Raw genomic sequence first — 24,709 nt, 5'->3', positions numbered from 1 at the left:
GTAGGCTCACCCGTGCTGCAGCGTGCCAGAGCTCCACTCCTCGTCACGGTTCAGTACTATCCCGTTGTATGGAATATTATCGTATCACCACTTTGTGTTTCCTCATTCATCTGTTGATGGACATTTGCGTTGGTTCTGTCTTTTGGTGATTATGACTAGAATGAACACATACGTACAAGGATTTGTTTGAACACTTGTTTTCAATTCTTTTGAGCTGCCTTAACTTTTGTCCGTCTCCCCTGGTCCTGGCCTTGGGTGTGAGGCCTAGAAGTTCAACTTCTAATTCTCCTGACCAGTCCAGGAGATGAGGCACTCCTCACCCACAGCCACCTGGGGTCCTTCCTCCTCAACTCTCTTGCCCCTCTTCAGAGTCCCCAGGGCCTCCCCCATTCCAGAGAGTTCGCAGAAAACTGGAGTCTCCAATGTTTCCCCGGCGTGTGCTCTGTCCTGGATCCATGTGACAAGGTTACGTGCTCCTAGCCATCACCATTGCTGTGTGGTCGCACAGAAGCGGCCTTGCTTCTCCGGCCTCCGTTTCCTATCGGTGAGCGGGGTTGTCCTAAGAATTAACTAAAGCCAAGAAGTGCCTGGTGCGTGTCTGCAGTACCAGGCATGTGACATGACATGGTTTTTTTTGCCTGCACTGTGTCTTGGTTGCGGTCACAGGCTCTAGAGCCGGGAGGCTCAGTAAGTGCTGCCTGCGGGCTCCCTAGTTGCAGCTTCGTTGCCCCATGACATGCGGGATCTTAGTTCCCCAACCAGGGATCAAACCTGCATCCCCTGCATTGGAAGGTAGGTTCTTAACCACTGGACCACCAGGAAGTTTGATATTTGTTCTAACGTTATCCTCTTCCATTGATATTTTCATGCACACCAAGAGGCTGGATACCCCCCGAGACAGGTGCCATATAGGAGGAGGAGGTTTGTGTAGGCTCCCAGGGGGCTCAGGAAGGATGTGGCCCAGGGGAGTGGGGCATCCAAGTCTCTACCTGATCATTGGCTTGGGGACCAGCCTCCCCCAAGGCTGCTGGGCGCTGCCACCTCTCTGCCCATGGGGACAGGTCCTGGGGTCTTCAAGCCACTGTGTGGCTGAGCTTTCTCCACTAGTGGCCCTAGGTGGCCCAGGAAGGGAGGGACAGGCTGGGAGACTGCTGAGGACACTTGTCCATTCGGAGTGGGGGCAGGAACCAGGGCATCCCCACCCGCTGTGATATTTATATGCATGAAGATTTGTGGGAAATGGATTCCAGACTTGGCTCTACAAGGGGTACACTCTGTCCCCCAACTCTTGCCCTCCCCACCCCCACTCCTTCCAGTGCACCCTTCATCCTAGACCTAACTTGGCCATGAGGCACATTTGGTTGTGGCTCAAGTGACATGGAGATAATGACATGGAATTTATTTTCCAGTTTTGCAGGACAGGGATGGGGCCAGGACCTCGGGAGACCCCTGAGGGTCTGAAGGGCTCAGACCCCTCAGGGGCTCTGAGTTAACCACCAAGCCCCATAAGTTTCAAGAGTCCCAGAAACCAGCCATCAACCCACATTTTCTTGCCACCAGGCACCCCAACCTAACAGAAGCACAGGTTGACAAGCATTGAGGACCTGCTGTGCACAGGCCCCTGGAATGACTCATATAGTGTCTCACAGGAGCCCTAGAAGAAGGAACCACCTCTGTTCCCATTTTACAGGCCAGGAAACTGAGACACAGAGTGGTGAAGCCCTCAGCCACAGGCACAGCCAGGAGCCTGGGTCCAGGTCTCCAGGTGCATCCGTGGCCCGGGGCTGCTCTGAGCTCGACACATGCAGGTTTCAAATGCTCACAGCCCAGAAGGAGTCGCAGAGTCTGAGACTTGCACTATCAGCAGCATGGAGGTTACAGGACCCAGGTTCGAATCCAGGCTCTGATGCTCAGTACTGGCCATGGGACCCTTGGTGAGTCACTGCCCCTCTCTGGGCCTCGGTTTCCTCATCTGTAAAATGGACGGAGATGTTTAGAGAACCACTTTCTAAGCTCTCCCCTCCCCCTCCTGCCTAGAACAGAATTTTATTCATTCTGGGCAGCTACATTTCCTTGTCTCCTCTATGCTGAAGTGTGGCCACATGACTGTTTTGGCCAGTGATGTATAACCAGAAGAGTTCCAAGGCCTCTCAGGAAGATTTCCAAAAGCTCCTGAGTCAGTCCTGGCCTCTACTTTTCTCTCTGAGTGAGGAGGTGAAGGCTGGACCCCCAGCAGCCATTCTGTGCCATGAGGCAAACTTGAGGACAAAACTCAGAGATGCTGCGAACTGAGAGAGAAATCAAGTTGTACTGCTACTGTGGTTGAACCTGGAGCTATTTCTACAAGAGTCCTCTTCCTGCTGCCTGACACTAGGTCTCTATCCCTGATCCTTGGGTTCACACCAAGGTAGAGTCCTTCCCTGAACCCGCTGGCCTATGGCCCAGGATGCTGCGCATCTCATGTGTGACCTCTCCCCAGCGCCCCTCACTGGCAGACAGTGTCCGGTGCATGCGGGATGCAGGCAGGCAGCTCTCCCGGCCTCCTCCCATGACTGCAGGTGCTGTGTCAGTGACCATGGGTCTGAGGGAGTCCCCCAGCTTAGGGAAGGATGAGTAGAGAGTCCAGTGATGAGTACCCTGCTGGGGCTGGGCCCTGGGGCCGGCCTTGGAGACTTCAGCAGGGCGGACAGGGTCATCTTCAAAGTGTGGTGGGGACAGTTCATGGACGCCCCGGCGCGTGGTCCGGGCAGCCTGGAGCAGAGTGTGGGTCAGTGCTGCCACCAGGACTAGAGCACCCAAGCCAAGGATGGAGGCAGCTGCTGCACCTGTCTCGATCTCGAAGAGCAGCAGGGCGTAGATGGACAGTGCTGGGGAAGGAAATGGCTCTCATTCAATGTTTGATCCCCAAGCCCTGGAAGAGCTCCCCAACATGGAAGGCAGTTGTAGAAAACTGTACATTATGATAGGCACATAGACTAACTCATCTAACCCTTCCACACCTGACAAATGTGTCACCATCACATCCATTTTACTGTGTGTGTAGACGCTCAGTCATGTCCAACTCTTTGTGACCCTGTGGATTGTAGCCCACCAGGCTCCTCTGTCCATGGGATTCTTCCGGTAAGAATACTAGAATGGGGTGCCATTTCCTCCTCGCGGGGATCTTCCCAACCCAGGGATCAAACCCTCATCTCCCGCTTTGGCAGGAGGACTCTTTACCCCTGAGCCACCAGGGAAGCCAGTGTTATGTGTACTTAACCACAATTGAAACAACCCAGATCTCAGACTTTTGCAATCCTTGTGATTGACCTGGAGTAAATCACAGTCCCTCTCTGACCTCAGTTGGCTTATCTGAACAATAAGACAGTTGGCGACCTGACCTCAAGGACCGGTTCTCTGTTGCCCTATCCAATGTCCGGTTGGCACCTTTCTTTTCGGTGGGAACTATCCTGTGCATCGTAGGATATTTAGGAGCTTCTACCCAGCAGATACCAGTACACCCTCCTCCATCCTATCACGAAACCAAAAATGTCTCCAGATATTAATTGCCCAGGGTCCCCTCCGGGGCAGAATCAGCCTCCATTGAGAGGTGCTGGTCCAGTCCCTAACCCCACCCTGTTCACTGGGCTAGGAGGACTGACCCGCTTCCCTGGCATCAGTGATGTATATGGTCCTAAGTCTTGGCCAGTCAGAGTGTTGCTTCCGCTGGTTGTAGTGATTGGTGCGTGGCTATCACATGACCGGAGTTCAGCCAATCAGAGTCAGCCCTGGGACCTTTGCCTGGACTATGGGGATAGGGGAATTTCCTTATGGCAGCAATTAAAGAATTGCCAGCCTGGTGTGCTGCAGTCCCTGGGGTCGAAAATAGTCGGACATGACTTAGCAACTGAACAACAACAAAAAAAGGAGAGCGGCCCAGAGTTGGTGGGGGATTTCTTGGCACTTTGTGGACTGTTTTTAGGCTTTCTCCAGCTCTGCACTCTTGCTTTTGAACATGCCACACTGTATTATGTCTGGCATATTAAAGCGAGGCCAAGGACTTTTTTTGCTCTAAACATTTTTAAAAGGTCTTTATAATTATTATTTTGGTTCTGGTTAGCAATGAATGACTGACTGGCTGGACATGCTTGGGAATTCTTGCTGAGTGAGGTCACCCAACCTCAAAAAGAATATAAATGGGAGCTGAACAAATTCTTAATTTAATGCTTAATGAGGCTGACATAGTTTTTGTGCCCTTTGTGAGTTTTTGTGTATTTTAGGACAAGAATATTTTATTCTCCAAGTCTCTAACAGTTTTGTCAGCCCCTGAAAAGGCTTGAGGTCATAGGTACTATGTTGAAAGTGCTTACAGATAAAGACTTCTTTCTCAGGGCACAGTGGGTGAAGAGGTGAAGTGAGAAGCATTTTTTTTTTTTTTTTTCTGACCTCATTTGAGTGCCTAGATCCAGCCACACCTGAAGCCACTAACCCCTGACCTTTTCAGATAGATAAGTCACTCCATCCACTCTCCTTTTTTAAAAAACCCCACATCCAGAGTATTTTATTAAGTCAAACAACAAGAGCGATCCAGAGTTAGTTATCCTGTGTGTACAAATTCCCACAATAAACCCTAGGCTCATATTTCATAAATTATCTTTTAAACATATCTTCCAAACTTCTATTTCTCTATTGTGGTACTAAGGAAAAAAACAGTAACAGCAAATCCCTTGTTATTCAGTAAGCTGATTTTTTTTTCCTCCAGTAAAACAGGTAATCTATAGGGCTACTAGAGATCTATGGATGATTTAACACTGAGTCTCCAGAATCAGCAACATATTTTTCAAGATTGGAACAAAACATAAGATGTCAACAGTCTCTTCAAAGAAATGTGATGATCTGATTTCTTTACCAGCATGTGTGGGTGATCAAAGAAGAGTTACAAACGAGGGAAGGAAAGACTGTGTGTCCTTCTGGCACCCAAGTTATTAGATTTTACTCTGCTTCATATTTGGGAATTTAAAATTGCATTTCTGGTTTAGAAAGCTTTTTTTTTTTTTCCTTAATCCCTTCTTAAGCTGGATTCTGATATTTGTGATCAAAACACAGGTTTGCTAAGGCCAACCTGTGAAACATTATCTCCAGAAACCAGCAAAGCCTGGGAAACTTTTGTTCAAACCAGGTGTAGACAAGTGATGAATCACGAGTGTTCTGAAGACAACCACCATTTATGGAATCTCCATTGGGATCAGATGCCAGCCGTGTGCACAAGTGTCAGAACCAAGAGTGAGAAAGGTGGGCTGGCTCCAGAGCTGACCCTAATTGTGGGGCCATTACCCTTGGCTGCTCCAACTCAGGCTCCTACACCCCATGTTCTATCCTGAGCACATACCTGCCAAGTAGACGGAGACCCCACAACAGAAGAGGCCGAGAGCCACATGTCTGAGGAGGCGGCAGTCATAGAGAAACCAGTCAGACCTGGCAGGGAGGGGGGCAGGAAGAAAATGGACTCAGGAGGCAGAACTGGTGGAAGAAGCTTGGGGAGGAGAGGAAGGGAGAATGGTCCAGCTCTGGGGAACTGGAGATCCATGTGAGGACCCAAACATCCACCCATGTATCCGTCCCCCTCCCTGCTCAATCATTCTTTACCATCCGCCACCATTTACTATCCATCCATCCACCTATCCATCTGCACGTATTCAGCCATACAGCCAGCCATCCATTTAACCATGCTGTGTTAATCCATCCACCCATTAATTTAAACAGCCACTATCATCCATTATCCATTTGTCATTCACCATCCATTCATTCATCCATCGGTCCATCTCCCACCCCTGACCCACCCATCCATCATCTGTCTCCCAGTCACCATTCATTGAGCCAACCAACTGTCTGTCCATTCATCCATCCTGTCATCATCCATTCCATTCCCCTCCCCCATAACCCACCGATGTAGTGAAAGTGAAAATGTTAGTCGTCTCTGACTCTTTGCCACCCTGTGGACTGTAGCCCACCAGGCTCCTCTGCCCATGGAATTTTCCAGGCAAGAATACTGGAGTGGGTTGCCACTTCCTTCTCCAGGGGATCTTCCCAACCCAGGGATTGAACCTGGGTCTCCTGCATTGCAGGTAGATTCTTCACCATCTGAGCCATAAGGGAAACAACCTACTTATATACATCAGTCCACTAGAACATCCAACATTTATGAAGCAGCCGTTGCATGTGGATACTTGCTAGGCACCTGACTTCCATTATTTTACTGACCATAAGCTTATTTGGGAATGAGGAAACTGAGGTGAATTTGTTATCAGCTGCAATAGAAACAGAGATTCCCAAGAGCTGTGTGCATTGAGGACATAATTTTGAGCCCGGCCCTATGTTAAGTTTTTCTGCTGTGTGCATGCTCTTCTCCAGTCCTGTGAGATCAAGAAAAGGAGCTTCCATCATTGCTCACCTCCCACCAGTACCGTAGAAATGGCTTCCTCCCTCTTTCTGCCAACTCCCCTCCTGACCCCTATTCTGCACAGTAGCTAGAGTGAGTTCTTCCAAACCCACTTAAGTCAGATTATGCCCCTCCTGGCTCACAGCTTTCTCAGTCAGAGTAAAAACCTAAGAGCTTCACCAGAGCACAGGAACCTCTATACAATCCAGTACCTCTTGGACTTCCCTGGTGGTCCAGGAGTCAAGACTCCACACTGCCACTGCAGGGAGTGTGGGTTCTATCCTTGGTCAGGGAACTAAGATCACGCAAGTTCCACGATGTAGCCAAAAAAATCCAGTACCTCTCACTTCCACTTCCTGGTCCTATCTCCCTTATCTACCCCTACCCCAGCCACACCAATCACCTCCATCCCCCTTTAACACCTCAAGCTCATTCCTGCTCCAGGGCCTTTGCACGTGCTGGTCCCTCTGCCTGGATCACAGTCCCTTAGATCTTGAGCCTCCTTTCCTTCTTCAAGTCTCAGCTGAGTCCTCCCTTGATGGTAGGCCTCACCCCCATCCCCATGATGGTTGGTGTCATCCCTACCCTTTCCTGCTCCACCACATTACCTCATTTTCTTCCCTTTCCAGCATTCATCACCATTTGACATTATTAATCTGTTTTTCTTCTTCATTATCTGCATCCCCAGGAAGGTGGTCCAGATCCACTTGGATCCTGCTGAGTCCCCAATACCCAGTACTGGTCTCAGCCCCCCTTGAACTAGCAGATGGAGGGTGCATGGTTTGGATAGGATTCAGTGGTAGAAGCGCCCATCTGATCAAATCTATGGAAGCCTGGGCCGGGATCCTGGCTCCCCTCTCCCAGGAAGGTGGGACAGCCAAGTCTTTGGCTCAAGGAACGGTCCTCACTCCACATGCAGTGCCCCACCACCTGTGCCCATCTCCCTGAGCTCAGGTGCCTGATAAGGAACCCTACCCTCACCCCCACGCCCACCCCTAGCCAGGGCACAGGTTTCTGGCTCTATCAGCTTCAAGTTCAAATTCAGTCCACTCCCTTCCAATCTTAGCAGCTAGACTGAGCAGCCTCCCCTGTCTGAGACTAAACAGGAGGATGATCACGAATACCAGCCGTTCAGGGGGCTTCACTGTGCTAATCACAAGATGTGGGAGGCACCTAGAGCCTAGGGTTCCATTAAATAACAAGTGCTATCAACTGGGGCTAGCTGCTTCCAGGCCTTCTTTGAGCCTCAGTTTCCGCATCTGTGAAATGGGGAGTTGCAGCAGCAGTTGTACCTGCTGTAAATTTTCAACAAATATAGGAGAGAGGGAGGGATGGATGGAGAGGAGAAAGCGAGGGAGGGATGGATGGACGAAAGGAGGAAGGGAAAGGAAAGCTCTCCCCCAAGCTGAGGCCCAGAGAAGGGCAGCGGCTCTCCCGGGCTCGTCCAGACCCCAGCCAGGCAGTGGGGCCGGTCCTCCTACCTGTTAGAGCCCGGTCCCCGCGCCATCTCGGCACCCAGGTGGCCGCAGAGCGCGGCGAGCAGCAGGCAGGTGAGGCCCAGCACCAGGGCAAGCGCGGAGAGCGCGGCTGCCAGCGGCAGCAGCGCCCCGGCCGCGTCCTCCGGCAGCCGGGGGCCGGCTCCCAGCTCCGGGCCCAGACCGTCGATTCGCGGTCCTCGAAGCTCCGCGCGGCCCGCCTGCAGCTGGAACAGCAGCTGCGCGCCCAGCGCCGCCAGCACCGCCGCGGGGATGCCCAACAAGACCATCGCGGCCAGCACCCGGCCGCCGTACGACCTGGCCATTGGAGGGGTCCTGCGGGCCTGGGGGACAGCTGAAGAATCAAAGAGATTTTAGGAGGCAGGGCAGTTGAGGAGCGTTCTAGGGCCCTCGGCGGTCCAGAATGGGGCGGTTTTTGAAAGTTGGAATGGGCACAGAGAGCTTGGGACGCCAGTCGCGGCGGGGACGAGGAAGCGCTGGGAAAACTTGAGACGAAGTCTCCTCTCTCTCTGGGGACCCTGTGGGCGCCAGCTCCCGGCCTCCGGGCTCTTGGGGGGCGTGGCCAGAAAGGGGCGGGGCGAATAAGGGGCGGAGGCGGCCCCACGTGGGATGAGGGCACAGTGGCTGTGTCCAAGGGCCCTCACGGGCCACTAAACTCATTAAAGTGTCCCCCTTTCTCCTCCCGCCGCTCCAAGCGCCTGTTTTATCGTTGTTTGAGGGAAAAGAAAAGAAACTTGCACGAATTTTTAAATAATTCACTTTGTTACGCGATCTCTACCCGCGGACCTGGCAATTGACTGGGATGTCCCCTCCGCTCACCTTCTTTCAAGGCTGTGCAGAGACGTCACCACCTCAGAGAGGCCCTCCTGGACCTCCTCCCCAAGAGCACACCCGTCCTTCACTGCTAGACTTTGTTCTTCCCACGGCACCTTTTGAAGGGTTATTATTTCTTTAATTTTTTGCATTTCAAGAAGAATTTTTTTTTTTAATTTTTAAATGAACCTTATTTCTTGCATCTTCCCATACATAGAAAAACAGCATAACCATGAACTTGAAACATCTGTTCTTTGTGAGTAGCAGTAATATTTCACCAAGATTTATGTCTGATTACATGTATTCCTTAACAGCAAAACACATAAACTAGTTTCCTCCCACCTCTTCAGAGCAGCTCCTCAGAGCTGAGAGACTTGTCTCCCAGGTTATAGTCCTCAGTAAGACCCTGAATAAAATTTAACTCACAACTCTCACATTGTGTATTTTTCTTTTAGTTGACAACACAATATATACATATTTATGTGTCTGTGTATATTTCTCTGTATATGTATATATTAATCACAAAAGCATTTAGAGTGATTATTATTTCCTGTCTACCAGGGCTTGTCAGCATGTCTTCCATATAATGGACCGGTATGGTGTTCTGTGGGATGTCAAGATATTTGGAGTCCCTAAGTACTCTTGCCTGGAAAATTCCATGGACTGGTAGGCTGCAGTCCATGGGGTCGTTAAGAGTCAGACATGACTGAAGTAAGTGACTTAGCAGCAGCAGCAGCAGCAGCAAGGTCTATATTATGATAAGGAACAAAGGAACTGGCATTGCCTTGAGGCCTTAGAAAGCATCACTACGAACAAAGCTAGTGGAGGTGATGGAATCCCAGTTGAGCTATTTCAAATCCTGAAAGATGATGCTGTGAAAGTGCTGCACTCAATATGCCAGCAAATTTAGAAAACTCAGCAGTCGCCACAGGACTGGAAAAGGTCAGTTTTCATTCCAATCCCAAAGAAAGGCAATGCCAAAGAATGCTCAAACTACCGCACAATTGCACTCATCTCACATGCTAGTAAAGTAATGCTCAAAATTCTCCAAGCCAGGCTTCAGCAATACGTGAACCGTGAACTTCCAGATGTTCAATCTGGTTTTAGAAAAGGCAGAGGAACCAGAGATCAAGTTGCCAACATCCGCTGGATCATGGAAAAAGCAAGAGAGTTCCAGAAAAACATCTTTTTCTGCTTTATTGACTATGCCAAAGCCTTTGACTGTGTGGATCACAATAAACTGTGGAAAATTCTGAAAGAGATGGGAATACGAGACCACCTGACCTGCCTCTTGAGAAACCTGTATGCAGGTCAGGAAGCAACAGTTAGAACTGGACATGGAACAACAGACTGGTTCCAAATAGGAAAAGGAGTACGTCAAGGCTGTATATTATCACCCTGCTTATTTAACTTATATGCAGAGTACATCATGAGAAACGCTGGGCTGGAGGAAGCACAAGCTGGAATCAAGATTGCCGGGAGAAATATCAATAACCTCAGATATGCAGATGACACCACTCTTATGGCAGAAAGTGAAGAGGAACTAAAAAGCCTCTTGATGAAAGAGGAGAGTGAAAAAGTTGGCTTAAAGCTCAACATTCAGAAAACAAAGATCATGGCATCTGGTTCCATCACTTTATGGCAAATAGATGGGGAAACAGTGGAAACAGTGTCAGACTTTATTTTTGGGGGCTCCAAAATCACTGCAGATGGTGACTGCAGCCATGAAATTAAAATCACGACGCTTACTCCTTGGAAGGAAAGTTATGACCAACCTAGATAGCATATTAAAAAGCAGAGACATTACTTTGCCAACAAAGGTCCGTCTAGTCAAGGCTATGGTTTTTCCAGTGGTCATGTATGGATGTGAGAGTTGGACTGTGAAGAAAGCTGAGTGCAGAAGAATTGATGCTTTTGAACTGTGGTGTTGGAGAAGACTCTTGAGAGTCCCTTGGACTGCAAGGAGATCCAACCAGTCCATTCTAAAGGAGATCAGTCCTGGGTGTTCTTTGGAAGGACTGATGCTAAAGCTGAAACTCCAATACTTTGGCGACCTCATGCGAAGAGTTGACTCATTGGAAAAGACCCTGATGCTAGGAGGGATTGGGGGCAGGAGGAGAAGGGGCTGACAGAGGATGAGTTGGCTGGATGGCATCACTGACTCGATGGACATGAGTCTGGGTGAACCCCGGGAGTTGGTGATGGACAGGGAGGCCTGGCGTGCTGCGATTCATGGGGTCGCAAAGAGTCGGATACGACTGAGCGACTGAACTGAACTGAGGCATCAACCAAAGTTATACGCTTGTTCCCGCTTCTATTCTGATTTTGGTTGCGATGTGAATGAAGAAGAAAGCATTCTCCAAGTCTGTAGCTCCATTATCAGGTGCCTGGTGCTGTGTTAATTTGCTCCAGAAGAGATTCCTCACTTAGAATTGTGATTTTTTTTTTTAAATCACCACCTAGATAAATTTGTGATGATCTGTCATTTTTCCATGACTCAACTGGCTTTTATTAGTGGCCAAACAGAGGCCCTAAGGAGACTAGCCACTGGGTTGGAAGGCAGATATTCCAGGTGTAGCAACTGAGACACTTGTATGCAGAGCAGGGATAACTGCTTCAGAGACTGGGGAAAGGACGCCTCCTTGGGCAAAGGAGGTGTGGGGCAATTTAGAGGTATTCAGTTTGCAGCCTCATGTCTGCCTAAATGTACCCATCCCAGGTCTCAGAGTTCCACCCGTTTCCACCAGTGCTGTTACCTTGGCATAACAAGCATGGCGAGGCTGACCATTTAATTGTGACGGCAACTCTGCAACCCACATGCTTAGCTCCTAGGTTTGGTATTAAGTCCACATATCTGCCTACAACCCCCAGGACATGGAAGACTCCTCCAGAACTCCATGGATGCATCATCAGTTCAGTTCAGTTGCCCAGTTGTGTCTGACTCTCTGCAACCCCATGAATCGCAGCACGCCAGGCCTCCCTGTCCATCACCAACTCCCGGAGTTCACTCAGACTCACGTCCATCGAGTCAGTGATGCCATCCAGCCATCTCATCCTCTGTTGTCCCCTTTTCCTCCTGCCCCCAATCCCTCCCAGCATCAGAGTCTTTTCCAATGAGTCAACTCTTCGCATGAGGTGGCCAAAGTACTGGAGTTTCAGCTTTAGCATCATTCCTTCCAAAGAACACCCAGGGCTGATCTCCTTTAGAATGGACTGGTTGGATCTCCTTGCAGTCCAAGGGACTCTCAAGAGTCTTCTCCAACACCACAGTTCAAAAGAATAAATTCAAATATATGTATATATATATAAGCTCATGGATATTCTTTGTATATATTCATAACATTTAATTTCTTTTTCCCCCTATGTATGCTGTAAAAAGAAGGTGCATGCCCAGTCGTGTCCAATTCTGCAACCCCGTGGACTGTAGCCTGCCAGGCCCATCTGTCCATGGGATTTCCCAGGCAAGAATACTGGAGGGGGCTGCCATTTCCTTCTCCATATTTATTTATTGTTAAGTTTTAAAAATATAACTGAAACTTACATGACATAAAATTAACCATTTTAACGTGAACCATTCAGAGGTCTTTAGCACATACCCAACGCTGTGCAACATCACCTCCATCTAGTTCTGGAATTTCCATTCCCCACCCCAACCCCCATTAGCAGCCATTTTCCATTCCCCCTCTCTCAGCCCTTGGTAGCCACTAATCTACCTTCTGTCTTCTACGGATTTGTCTTTTTTGGACATTTCATATGAAAGAAACCAGACAATACGTGGTCTTTTGAGTCTGGTTTCTTTCCCTGAGGCTAAGATTTTTAAGGCTCATCCATACTGTAGCACGTGTCATTCCTTTTTTATGGCTGAATAATATTTCATTGTATGAATGGACCACATTCAGCTTATCATTCATCTGTTGATGGACATTTGGGTTGTTTCCACCTTTAGCTGGTTATGAATAGTGCTGCTAGGAACAGGTCCATGGAGCAATTTGAGTCCTGGTTTTCATTTCTTTCGGGTCTATACCCAGAGTGGAATGGCTGGGTTATAATGGTAACTATAAGCTGTTGAGGAACTGCCTGTTTTACACAATGCCAGCACCAGACACCCCAAAATCATTTTACATTCCCACCAACAGTACACCAATTTCTCGATTTGCACATCAACACTTGTTATTTTGTTTGTTGATTATAACCATCCTATAGGATGAGAAGGGGTATCTCGTTGCAATCTTGATTTGCATTTCCATAATAACCAGGGATGTAGTGCATCCTCGCTGGCCAATGCACTTGTTAGCCATTTGCATGTCTTCTTTGGAGAAGTGTGTCTTCGTATCCTTTGTTCATTTGGGTTGTTTTGTCTTTTTGCTTTCCTACAGCGCTTGGCATCTCTGGCAGCACATTGCATACACTTTCCTGCTATCTGTGGCTGGGGGGATGGGGGCGAGGCGGGCTGCTTCAGGACCGCTGCTTCAGGACTACTTCAAGTGTCCACTGCTGCGTTCCCTTTGTGTCTGGATCTGCACCCAGCACATAGTAGGTCTTCAATAAAGGCTTGCTGGACATGAATGAATGGGTTGCCTTGTACTCTGGCTCTGGAATTCTTGTAAAGTTTGAAATATCAAATCTGGAAAAGGTTTCAAAAGTAACACATTCCTGCTGCATCCAGAATCTAAGGGTAACTGAGGTCAACATGGCCTGATGCAAGCAGATCCCTGTCTTAATGTATCAGGTCTGAAAGATGACATAGCCATCATCTGGACTTTATAGAAGAGGAAACTGAGGCCGCGAGAGGTTCAGTGACTCCCTGGGCCACACACTCACCACAGACAGCCTGGCTGTATAAAACCAGTGCTTTATACTACTTTCCAGAAATGTTATAGATCCCACTGGTTTTGAATTTCCATGTCTTTTCTCCAACTTGGGGAGTCATTTATCTTTTTCAGGTTTCAAATTTTTGGGGTCTTTTGGGAAAAGTTTGTGAGCCTTGAGCCCCCAGCCCCGCACCTGATGGGTAAAATGACCGCAGGGTCGAGAGTACAGGGTGAACTTTCAGCAACAGGTGGCCTCTCTTCCCCTGGAGATTGGGGGTTAGGGATGAGCATGAAATGAAGCACTTGTCCAGCCCCAAAGCCTCTGCTGCTGCTGCTGCTGCTAAGTCATTTCAGTCGCGTCCGACTCTGTGCGACCCCATAGACGGCAGCCCACAAGGCTCCCCCATCCCTGGGATTCTCCAGGCAAGAACACTGGAGTGGGTTGCCATTTCCTTCTCCAATGCATGAAAGTGAAAAGCGAAAGTGAAGCCTCTAGGGCCTCCCAAATCCGAGTCTCAACTCCTTCCCCACTTACCTTTTCCCTGAGCTGGGAGAAGGTGTGGGTTGCATTTATTAGCATGTTTAGCCCCACTCAGACGACACGTCTCGCCGCCAGGCGGCGCCAGAGACAAAGTGAAGAGATAGGTGCGCGGGGCGAGCTCCAGCTCTGGCTCCTTGGCTGACCTGCCAGGTAGAACCTTATCTTATTGTCATTTCCCAGGAGAAAGAAGGCTTCCCAGGTGGCCCTAATGGTAAAGAACCCGCTTGCCAGTGTCCAAGACTTAAAAGACCAGGGTTCAATCCCTGGGTAGAGAAGATCCCCTGGAGAAGGGCATGACAATCCACTCCAGTATTCTTGCCTGGTGTATCCCATGGACAGAGGAGCCTGGAGGGTTACAGTCCATGGAGTCGTAAAGAGTCCGACACGACTGAAGCAACTTAGCACATGAGAAAAGGTGGCTTAGAAAGGCGGAGGTGACTGTCTTAGAGTCACACAGCCAGGAAGTGTTCCCGCCTGGCATTTTTGATATCTATATTCTGCTGTCTCTCCATCCCCCACCCCCTCACGGGGAATCCTCGGGGTTCACCAACAACAGGGAGACTGAACCCTCGCTGTAGGTCCGGGACTCAGCGCACATGGTACCAAATACTGAACTGCATCTTTTGTAAACGATAAATCTGTTGTTAAAGGATTGTTGCAAGTTAGCGCATGAAATACGTGAACAACTCATTTAGCGTGTGATGGGCGAGCCGTTCTCAGCACAATCATTCGATTTTAGTTTGTAGTTTCCCTTTTTGCAACTATTAACCATCTCACCTCTTCAGTCTTAAAGATATTTCTGAATATTTTAAAATATGAGTCAGACATGCCACTGGAGAACCAAGACAGGCCCTGGGTGACAGATTCTGAGGGGGATCTCACCTAGAAATCTCCGTCATCCGCCCTGCCCTGGGTCCCACCCTCCATCTGTTGGCGGGGGTGGCGGGGTGGGAGTTGCGGGAGGGTGGGAGGGTGGTCAGAACTGACTCCATCAGGTCCTGCCCTGCTTCTCTCCGCCATGTCATTACACACCCCCTCGCCCTCACTCATTCCTGGAGGATGGGCCTCAAAAACACCTCGACGCCCCAATTCTAGGCTTTTCTTCCGCATCCGGGTAGCTCAGAGCAGCCCCACCCCTACCGCCCCTCTGCTCCTGGGGCTGGGCTCAGAATAAAGACAGCTTCCATCCCCAGCCCTGGGGTTCGGCTTTAAGCTGGGTCGCCTCCCTCTCAACTGAACTGAACCTCCCTCTTCCTGCACTTCTCAGGTAGCCTTAGTGATAAAGAATCCGCCTGCCAATGCAGGAGACGTAAGAGACAATGAGTTTGATCTCTGGGTTGGAAAGATCCCTTGGAATAGGAAATGACAGCCCATTCCAGTATTCTTGCCTGGAGAATCCCATGGACAGAGGATCCTGGCAGGCCACACACAGTCTATGGGGTCGCAAAAGAGTCCGATACGACTGAGCCACCGAGGACATCCTCCTTCCTGGACTGAACTCAGAGAGGTTCCTTCCCCTCATCCTGTCCCCCTTTCCCGCCCTGTTGAGCCTTTTCAGAGATTGTGCTTGCTCTGCCAGCCAGCCTTCCACCTTGGGGCTCAGAACAGCTTCCCCCACTCTGGTCCCGCCCACTACCGGGAGGAGGGGTTTGTCGTTGTTCAGTCGCTCAGTCGTGTCTGACTCTTTCCGACCCCATGGGCTGCAGCACGCCAGGCTTCCCTGTCCATCCCCACTCCCGGAACTTGCTCAAACTCACGTCCATCTAGTCGGTGATGTCATCCACCTATCTCATCCTCTGTCGCTCCCTTTTCCTCCAGCCCTCAGTCAGGGGGAGATGAGGGCTCATCAAAGAATCGCTTTCCCCCTCGCTGCCCCCCGCCCCGCCTCCTTGTGTTCTTTCCTACAGGGGATTCAGAACAGCCTCCAGCCGCCAGTCCCACCCACCCTTGGGGGTGGGGGGAGGACTCATCACAGACCTGCCCCTCTCTGTCCCCTCCCACCAAAAGGATCGGAGCAGCCGGCTTCCCCCACCCCCCGGCTCCGCCCCAACCTTCCTCCTGAGGTTTCATCATAGAACTCCCTGTCCACCCTCCAGGGGTCAGAACAGTCCCGCGGCCTCGCCCTCGGCCTCGCCCTCCTGTCCGGAGCCGCCCGCTCTTCCCCGGCCTCGTGCCCTCCGCGCAGCTGGGTCTACGCGGTACTTGCAGCGGCGCAGGGGCTCGGTAAGGCTCCGCGGCGCGGGGTCGTCCAGGTCCTCGGGCTGCAGAAAGCTGCGGTCCAGCACCTCAGCCGCCTCCTGCCAGTTGGCGAAGCAGGCAGGGCCCAGGCGCCGGATCTCGTCGGCCGCGTCGAGCGTCAGCACATCCCCGCTGGGTTTCAGCACCACTACAGCTGGCAGGCGCTCCACGGAGAACTGGCGTCCGAGGTCCCTGCGGGGCGGGTGGGTCAGTCCGATCGGATCCTCGTCCTAGATCCTGAGCTGAGGAACCCTCCACCCCTCCTCCTAGTACTTGCTGAGCGCCTTCTTGTGCAAGTGTCCCATACCAGCCTCTGAGAATGCCCAGGAACCCAGAGAGGCCGGGGCCACCCTGGGCTCTTGGCTGTGCCTCCAACGCCCCAGACACGCACCCACCACAGAGCCTTTGCACTGGCCGTGTCCTCTACCTGGAGCGGTCTCCCCAGACATCTGAGGATTAAGACCCTGTATGCTGCAGACACCCAGCCTTACATTTCAGTGCCTCTCTGCCGCTCTCTCTGCTGATCCACGACTCTCCGCACCCAACGCACTGCATAGTTTATTTCTCCTGTTGTAATTTTCTCCCACAATAGAAAGCAGTTTCACTGGGGCACGGATTTCTGTCTCTATACCCGGGTGTCCCCAGTGCCTGAAACAGTGCAGGACACACAGCAGATGCTCAGAAAACACACATGGGATGAGTGAATAAATATTGATCAATTCCATAAAGAGGTATTAAACTGGCTAAAGGACTTAGGGTCAGAGAGGGCCTCTCTCAGGAGGTGCTCTTGGAGCTGAGATTTGCAGGATGAGGAAGGGGAGAACAGAGGAAGGTTTACCCAGGTAGAGGGCTCAGCTGGTGCAAAGGCCCGGACATCAGGGAGAGATTGGAGTGCGGCCCTGATCATAGTGCAGGGCCATGGGAAGAACTTGATTTTGTTTTCTGTATGAGAGGAAGGCTGTCAGAAGCCATCCACTGGAGACCCCAGACTTCATCTCCCATTTAGGCCAGAATCTTATGCAGTCTTCATAGAGTAAAGGAGGCTGCCAGGGCTGGGCCCATCCATCCACAGTTCTTAATTTGGGTTCTCAGGTGGCCCTTTTGCCGGCCTTCACGCAGAGAAACATAGTGCTTGCAAAATCCCAAAGGAATAGGTTGCCAGACTTAGTAACTAGAAATAGAGGATACCCTGTGTGAACGAATTTGAATTTCATGTAAACAACAAATAACTTTTTATAAGTATATCCCTGAATTATGTGGGACGTACTTATACTCCCAATTCTCCATTGCTTATGTGAAATTTATATTGAACTGGGTATCCTGTATTTTATTGATTAAAAAAGTTGTTTTTAATTTGGCTATGCAGCCTAATTTGGCTTCCCTGGTGGCTCAGATGGTAAAGCATCTGCCTGCAGTGCGGGAGACCCGGGTTCAATCCCTGGGTTGGGAAGATCCCCTGGAGAAGGAAATGGCAGCCCACTCCAGGACTCTTGCCTGGAGAATCCCATGGACAGAAGAGCCTGGTGGGCTAGTCCATGGGGTTGCAAAGAGTCGGACACGACTGAGCGACTTCACTTTCACTTTCATGCGGCCTACGGGATCTTAGTTCCCTGACTAGAGACCAAACCCACAATCGCTGCATTGGAAGCTTGGAGTCTTAACACTTGGACCACCAAGGAATTTCCCTGGGTATCCTGTATTTTATCTGGCAGCCTAGTATGTAGGAAGGGTAGAGGGTAGAAACTGTCTGGATACTTGCCTGGGGGAAGGGTGTCCGACTCTTTGTGACCCCATGGACTGTAGCCCACCAGGCTCTTCTGTCCATGGGATTCTCCAGGCAAGAATACTGGAGTGGGTTGCCATGCCCTTCTTCAGGGGATCTGCCCAACCCAGGTATTGAACCCTCGACTCTTCCTTCTCCTGCATTGACAGGCGGGTTCTTTACCACTAGCACCACCTGTTGTTGAGAGGACCCTGCCCCAAACAAAGTCAGTGTTTGGCTGTGATGCCCTTCTAGTTGGCATTTCTTGCCCCTCAGGAGGGAGATATTTGCCCTTTGGGGAATGGAGCCTCCTCAGCTGCAGAAGCCTGTGGGAGTGAGCAAGTTTGCAAACTCTGATAATCTTGGGTGGCGGATAAAGGTCTCCATGACCAGAAACTTCTATGTTTTGTAACAAAACTGATGAGATCAGTAAAATGTCCCAAAATCTGCAACTCACTTTCAAATGGTTCAGCACAAACTTCACACCAGTAGAGATAAAGCAAATAGAAACATATGAATAATCTTCATGGGGTTCATTGTGTGCTCCTTTCAACTTTTTGATATCTTTGAAATTATTCTTTTTTTTTTCTCTTGGATGCTCTGTGCGGCTTGCAGGAAATTTTTCATGATAAAAACTGGGGGCTTAAAAAGAATGTAAGTCTGAGTCTTCCCTGGTGGTCTAGTGGTTCAGACTTCATGCTTCCACTGCAGGGAGCATAGGTTTGATCCCTAGTGAGGGAACTAAGATCTTGCGTGCCATGTGGTGCAACCAAAAAATAAATAAAAAAGAATGACAATCTTATTGCAGAAAAGGAGAAAGTGTGAAAATAGCCACAAATGATCACACTGTTTATTGGGCAGCTCACTGGAAAGCTTGAACCCAATCACCTCTCTCTCTCAGCTCCACTGCTTGTCTGAGGATCACAGGCCCACTTATTAGGCGACATTTGTGGCAGAGACATTACTTTGCCAACAAAGGTCCATCTAGTCAAGGCTATGGTTTTTCCTGTGGTCATGTATGGATGTGAGAGTTGGACTGTGAAGAAAGCTGAGTGCTGAAGAATTGATGCTTTTGAACTGTGGTGTTGGAGAAGACTCCTGAGAGTCCCTTGGACTGCAAGGAGATCCAACCAGTCCATTCTGAAGGAGATAAGTCCTGGGTGTTCTTTGGAAGGAATGATGCTAAAGTTGAAACTCCAATACTTTGGCCACCTCATGCAAAGAGTTGACTCATTGGAAAAGACTCTGATGCTGGGAGGGATTGGGGGCAGGAGGAGAAGGGGACGACAGAGGTTAGGATGGCTGGATGGCATCACCGACTCGATGGACATGGGTTTGAATAAACTCTGGGAGTTGATGATGGACAGGGAGGCCTGGCGTGCTGGGATTTACGGGGTTGCGAAGAGTCGGACATGACTGAACGACTGAACTGACTGACTAGGGCACTGCTACACACGATGCCTGCTGGCTTCCCAGGTGGGCGCTAGTGGTAAAGAACCCGCCTGCCAACGCAGGAGACAGATTCGATTCCTGGGTTGATACCTGGGTTGGGAAGATCCCCTGGAGGAGAGCATGACAACCCACTCCAGTATTCTTGCCTGGAGAATCCCATGGACAGAGGATGGCTACAGCCCATGGTTACAGCCCATAGGGTCACAAAAGAGTCGGACACGACTGAAGTGACTTAACATGCATGCGTGGTACCTGCTGGCTTCTTTACAGTTCAGGGAACAGTTACAGTTCCCTGAACTGGCTGTTTTTTCTCTGAAATCCTCCGAGCCTTTGTGCTGTGTCTGTCCTCTGCCTGGAAACCCTTCCCTTTCCTAACTCTGTACCCTCCTTTCCTCCCTCCTTGGGGTTCTCTCTTTGAAGCCATTTCCTCTGGGAAGCATCCCCCGACTCCCAAATCTCAGCAAGGTCTCCCTGTTATATTTTCACACGACACTCTCCCTTTCGCCTTTGGAACTGCTGCAGTTTGTTATTATGTATTTCTTTGGGTGTTTGAGTGTTGGTTTCAGGTTTGGCTCGCCCCCTAGGTGGTAAACTCCCCTGCAGCTGGGTGGAAATGGGCATAGGTGCCCCTCCCTCCCCCATCTCCACGCCTGACTTCTCTGTCCTGACTGGCCCACAGAGGATGCTTTTATCAACTCCAGATGGAACAGATACACCAATAAACAAATGGTCTTCCTGGGTAGCTCAAATGATAAAGAATCTGCCTGCAACGTGGGAGACCTGGGTTTGATCCCTGAGTTGGGAAGATCCCCTGGAGAAGGGCGTGGCAACCCACTCCAGTATTCTTGCCTGGAGAATTTCATGGACAGAGGAGCCTGGCGGGCTCTGGTCCATGCAGTTGCAAAGAATCGGACACGACTAAGCAACTAACACTTCACTTTCAGCAGAAACAGCCCCTCCTCCAGGAAGCCCTCCCTGACCTCTCCTCTTGTCTCACCTCCTCAGGTCATCCTCGAAGGGCAAGAAGAGCCACTTCTCAGGCATGTCCCTGAGGAACAGGTCTTGCTGCTCCTCCGTTGGGTCCTGGGACACGTACACCAGGGCCACCTGGGCTGCCCGCAGCACGTAGAACTCATCCGTGAGCCGCACGAAGAAGTCCCGGAGGATGGGTGCAAAGGCCTGGCACTCCGGGCAAGACCCAGCACCAAAGAACAGCAGCACCAGCCGGTTTTCCAGTCGACGGCTGAGCTCAGCCTCTGTGTCCAGCTCATCCTGGTCGCTGTTGTTTCGGATCAGGACGCGGCCAGAGAAAAGGGAGGCCATGGCAACTCTGGCTGGGTGCTGGGGACAGGGTGGAAGGACCTTGTGTGACCCTGAGCCTGCTGGCTGGCTGCTGCCCCAGGATTAGGAATCCTTAGGAGGCCAGTTTAGGACGTCAGTAATCTACCTAAACCTCGACCTGATTCTTTGCTGCCTCTGAGGGCAGAGGGCCAGCTGCTCATGGGCTGGTCTCAGGAGACAGCTGCAAAGAAACTAAGAAGCCAGTCAGACTGAGATGCAGGTGTGAAAATAGCTTATTCAATTGTGATGTAAAAAGATAAGTGAATCTTACTGAATGCACTCAGGAATTCAATCTTCATAAATGCATTTGGTAATCCTAAATCACAAAGGCTCTACTAATTAATGACTGTGATTTCTAAGTTGTTTGGTCACTCAGTCGTGTCTGATTCTTTGTGACCCCATGGACTGCAACACTCCAGGCTTCCCTGTCCTTCACACTCTCCTGGAGTGTTCAAACTCACATCCATTGAGTTGGTGATGCCATCCAAACATCTCATCCTCTGTCGTCCCCTTCTCCTCCTGCTCTCAATCTTTCCCAGAATCAGGGTCTTTTCCAGTGAGTCAGCTCTTCGAATCAGGTGGCCAAAGTCTTGGAGCTTCAGCTTCAGCATCAGTCCTTCCAATGAATATTCAAGATTTATTTCTTTGGGGATTGACTGGTTTGATCTTCTTGCACTCCAAGGGACCCCCAAGAGTCTTCACATTTCAAAGGTATCAGTTTTTCGACGCTCAGCCTTCTCTGGGATCTAATGCTCACATCTGTACATGGCTACTGGAAAAACCATAGCTTTGTCTATATGGACCTCTGTCGGCAAAGTGATGCTTTTTAATATACTGTCTAGGTTTGTCATAGCTTTTCTTCCAAGGAGCAAGCGTCTTTTAATTTCATGGCTGCAGTCACCATCCACAGTGATTTTGGAGCCCAAAAAATAAAAGTCTGTCCCCATCTATTTGCCATGTGATGGGACCGGATGCCACGATCGTAGCTTTTTGAATGTTGAGTTTACTGTGATTTCTAAGTTGAGATGAGTGTAAATGATATTTGAAGGTATCCGCCTGCCATGACCATGAGGTGCTTGAAATTATCTGAGATTTATGCAGGTGACAGAGTCATAGAACTGGCCAATAGCTGCTTTGATAGCCCATGAGAAAACACGCACAATTCCAGTTAGAAGTTAATAAGAGTCAACTATTTTTTTTCTTCCCTCCTCCCTCTTGAATTCTGTCTGGACAGCCCATCTTGAGATTCCATGGTGTCTTAAGTGTGAAATTCACCGTCATAGTATTTTGCAACCCTCTCCTATCAAGCCCTGGGGACTAGTTTCCCTCTCCTTGAAGCCAAGTTGGCTCCTAACTTGCCCCCTGCCTTTTTTTTAAGTTTATTCATTAAAAAAATATTTTTTAATTCATGGCTCTGCTGGGTCTTCATTGCTACTCGCAGGTTTTCTCTAGCTGCAGCGAGCAGGGTCTACTCTTCGTTGCGGTGTGTGGGTCTCTCACTGCGGTGGTTTCTCTTGTTGCAGAGCACAGGCTCTAGAGAACAGGATCAGCAGTTGTGGCACACGGGCTTAGTTACTCTGAGGCACGTGGGATCTTCCTGGACCAGGGATCGAACCCGTGTCCCCTGCATTGGCAGGTGGATTCTTAGCCACTGAACGACAAGGGAAGTCCATTCTTGACTTGCTTTTGACCAATAGAATGTGATGGAAGATGTGAATTCTCAGGATAAGGCTATTCTTGCCTCCCACGCTCCCTGTTTTGGAACGTGGCCTCCTGACATCCCATGTAAGGAAGTTGATCTAGCCCCGAGGTTGGCAGACTTTTTATGTAAAGGGCCAGGGAGTAAATATTTTCCACATTGTAGGCCATATGGTCTCTGCTACAACTTGGAATTCTCTCATTATGTGCGTGCAAAAGCTTCTCTAGACAATATGAAAATGAATTTATGTGTCTGGCTTCCAATAAAACTCTATTTACAGACATGGACATTTGAATTTCCTAGAATTTTCATTTGTCATGGGATACCAATCTTCTGACTTTTTTTTGTTTCAACTGTTCAAAAATGTGAAAACCATTCTTTGCCCATAGTGAGCAGGGTTTGGCCTGTGACCCTGTGCTAATCTACTGGTTCAGAAGCCACATGGAAGACACCTAGACGCCCAGCCAACTGCCAGGACCAACTGCCACACATGTGACCTTACAGCCTAGCTGCTAGCAGAATGTAGCAGAGTGCCTGAGCCAGGTGAGACCGGCAGAGGACCATCAGGTGTTACGACCAGGGTTGGGTTCTTGGCCTCCTTAATCAATAGAAATTGATCAGAGGCCAGATGAGAAGTTCAGGCAAGACTTTACTGGCAACCCTGATGTAGCAGTGGGGAGAGGGAACAAGTAACAGTTTCTGTTGCTTGCTCACTCACTGGGAGCGGGGAAAGCTTGCTCCTTATTTGGGGCGAGGGTAAGTGTGTGTCCAGGAGTGGGGTAGGAGGGGTGGCTTTGGTGGTGGTATGTGCACGTGGAATACCCCATTGCTGTTGCTCAGTCACTCAGTCCTGTTCGACTCTTTGTGACCCCATGGTCTGCAGCGTGCCAGGCTTCCCTGTCCTTCATCATCTCCCAGAGCTTGCTCAAACTCATGTTCATTGAGTCAGTGATGCCATCCAACCAGCTCATTCTCTGTCGTCCCCTTCTCCTCCTGCCTTCAATCTTTCCTGGCAAGAGGGTCTTTTCCAATGAGTCAGTTCATCGCATCAGGTGGCCACAGCACTGGAGCTTCAGCTTCAGCATCAATCCTTCTAATGAATATTCAGGATTGACTTCCTTTAGGATTGACTGGTTTGATCTTGCTGTCCAAGGGACTCTCCAGAGCCTTCTCCAACACTACAGTTCAAAAGTATCAGTTCTTCTGTATTCAGCCTTCTTTATGGTTCAACTCTTACATCCATACATGACTACTGGAAAAACCATAGCTTTGATTATACAGACTTTTGTTGGCAAAGTAATGTCTCTGCTTTTTAATATGCTGTCCAGGTTGGTCATAGCTTTTCTTCCAAGGAACAAGCATCTTTTAATTTTGTGGCTGCACTCACCATCTGCAGTGATTTTGGAGCCCCCCAAAATAGTCTGTCACTATTTCCATTGATTCCCCATCTATTTGCCAAGAAGTGATGGAACCTAATGCCATGATATTCGTTTTTTGCATACTGAGTTTTAAGCCAGCTTTTTCACTCTCCTCTTTCACTTTCATCAAAAGGCTCTTTAGTTCCTCTTCACTTTCTACCATAAGGGTGGTGTCATCTGCATATCTGAGGTTATTGATATTTCTCTTGGCAATCTTGATTCCAGCTTGTGCTTCATCCAGCCTAGTGTTTCAAACTCTGTATATAAGTTATATAAGGGTGACAATATACAGCCTTGATGTACTCCTTTCCCAATTTGGAACCAGTCTGTTGTTTCATGTCCAGTTCTAACTGTTGCTTCTTGACCTGCATGCAGGTTTCTCAGGAGGCAGGTAAGGAGGTCTGGTGTTCCTATCTCTTGAAGAATTTTCCACAGTTTGTTGTGATCCACACAGTCAAAGGCTTTAGCATAGTCAATGAAACAGAAGTAGATGTTTTTCTGTAATTCTCTTGCTTTTTATGATCCAACAGATGTTGGCAATTTGATCTTTGTTTCCTCTGCCTTTTCTAAATCCAGATTGAACATCTGGAAATTCTCAGTTCGTGTTCTGTTGAAGCTTGTCTTGGAGAATTTTGAGCATTTCTTTGCTAGCATGTGAAATGAGTGCAACTGTGTCATAGTTTGAACATTCTTTGGCATTGCCTTTCTTTGGGATTAGAA

At 49.5% G+C, this 24,709-nt stretch overlaps 2 protein-coding genes across 2 annotated transcripts; both read right to left on the bottom strand.

Moving 5' to 3' along the window:
• Positions 1-1,378: 1,378 nt before the first annotated feature.
• On the bottom strand, positions 1,379-15,923 carry TMEM221 (transmembrane protein 221). The gene is made up of 5 exons (XM_061421635.1): positions 15,837-15,923; positions 8,734-8,843; positions 7,900-8,248; positions 5,369-5,454; positions 1,379-2,867 (listed from the first exon to the last, which is right to left on the bottom strand). The coding sequence occupies exons 3-5, from the start codon at positions 8,217-8,219 to the stop codon at positions 2,398-2,400; spliced, it is 876 nt and encodes a 291-aa protein (XP_061277619.1). The 5' UTR covers positions 8,220-8,248; positions 8,734-8,843; positions 15,837-15,923; the 3' UTR covers positions 1,379-2,397.
• On the bottom strand, positions 1,379-20,860 carry NXNL1 (nucleoredoxin like 1). Its single transcript, XM_061421638.1, has 3 exons — positions 20,529-20,860; positions 15,837-16,509; positions 1,379-1,972 (listed from the first exon to the last, which is right to left on the bottom strand). Exons 1-2 carry the CDS (start codon positions 20,852-20,854, stop codon positions 16,179-16,181), a joined length of 657 nt encoding a protein of 218 aa, XP_061277622.1. The 5' UTR covers positions 20,855-20,860; the 3' UTR covers positions 1,379-1,972; positions 15,837-16,178.
• Between the last annotated feature and the right edge of the window lie 3,849 nt (positions 20,861-24,709).

This window comes from Bos javanicus, chromosome 7 (genome assembly GCF_032452875.1).
Source record: "Bos javanicus breed banteng chromosome 7, ARS-OSU_banteng_1.0, whole genome shotgun sequence".
NCBI lineage: Eukaryota > Metazoa > Chordata > Mammalia > Artiodactyla > Bovidae > Bos > Bos javanicus.
The sequence above is the reverse complement of the archived record's forward strand: the minus strand, read 5'-3'. Positions and strand labels throughout refer to the sequence as shown.

Coding starts and splice junctions, on each gene's coding strand:
- NXNL1 (XM_061421638.1), bottom strand. CDS start 20,854: ATGGCCTCCCTTTTCTCTGGCCGCGTCCTGATCCGAAACAACAGCGAC. Junction 16,510..20,528: donor TTCGAGGATGACCTGAGGAG/GTGAGACAAGAG, acceptor CCCGCCCCGCAG/GGACCTCGGACGCCAGTTCT.
- TMEM221 (XM_061421635.1), bottom strand. CDS start 8,219: ATGGCCAGGTCGTACGGCGGCCGGGTGCTGGCCGCGATGGTCTTGTTG. Junction 5,455..7,899: donor CGGGGACCGGGCTCTAACAG/GTAGGAGGACCG, acceptor CCTCCCTGCCAG/GTCTGACTGGTTTCTCTATG. Junction 2,868..5,368: donor GGTCTCCGTCTACTTGGCAG/GTATGTGCTCAG, acceptor TTCCTTCCCCAG/CACTGTCCATCTACGCCCTG.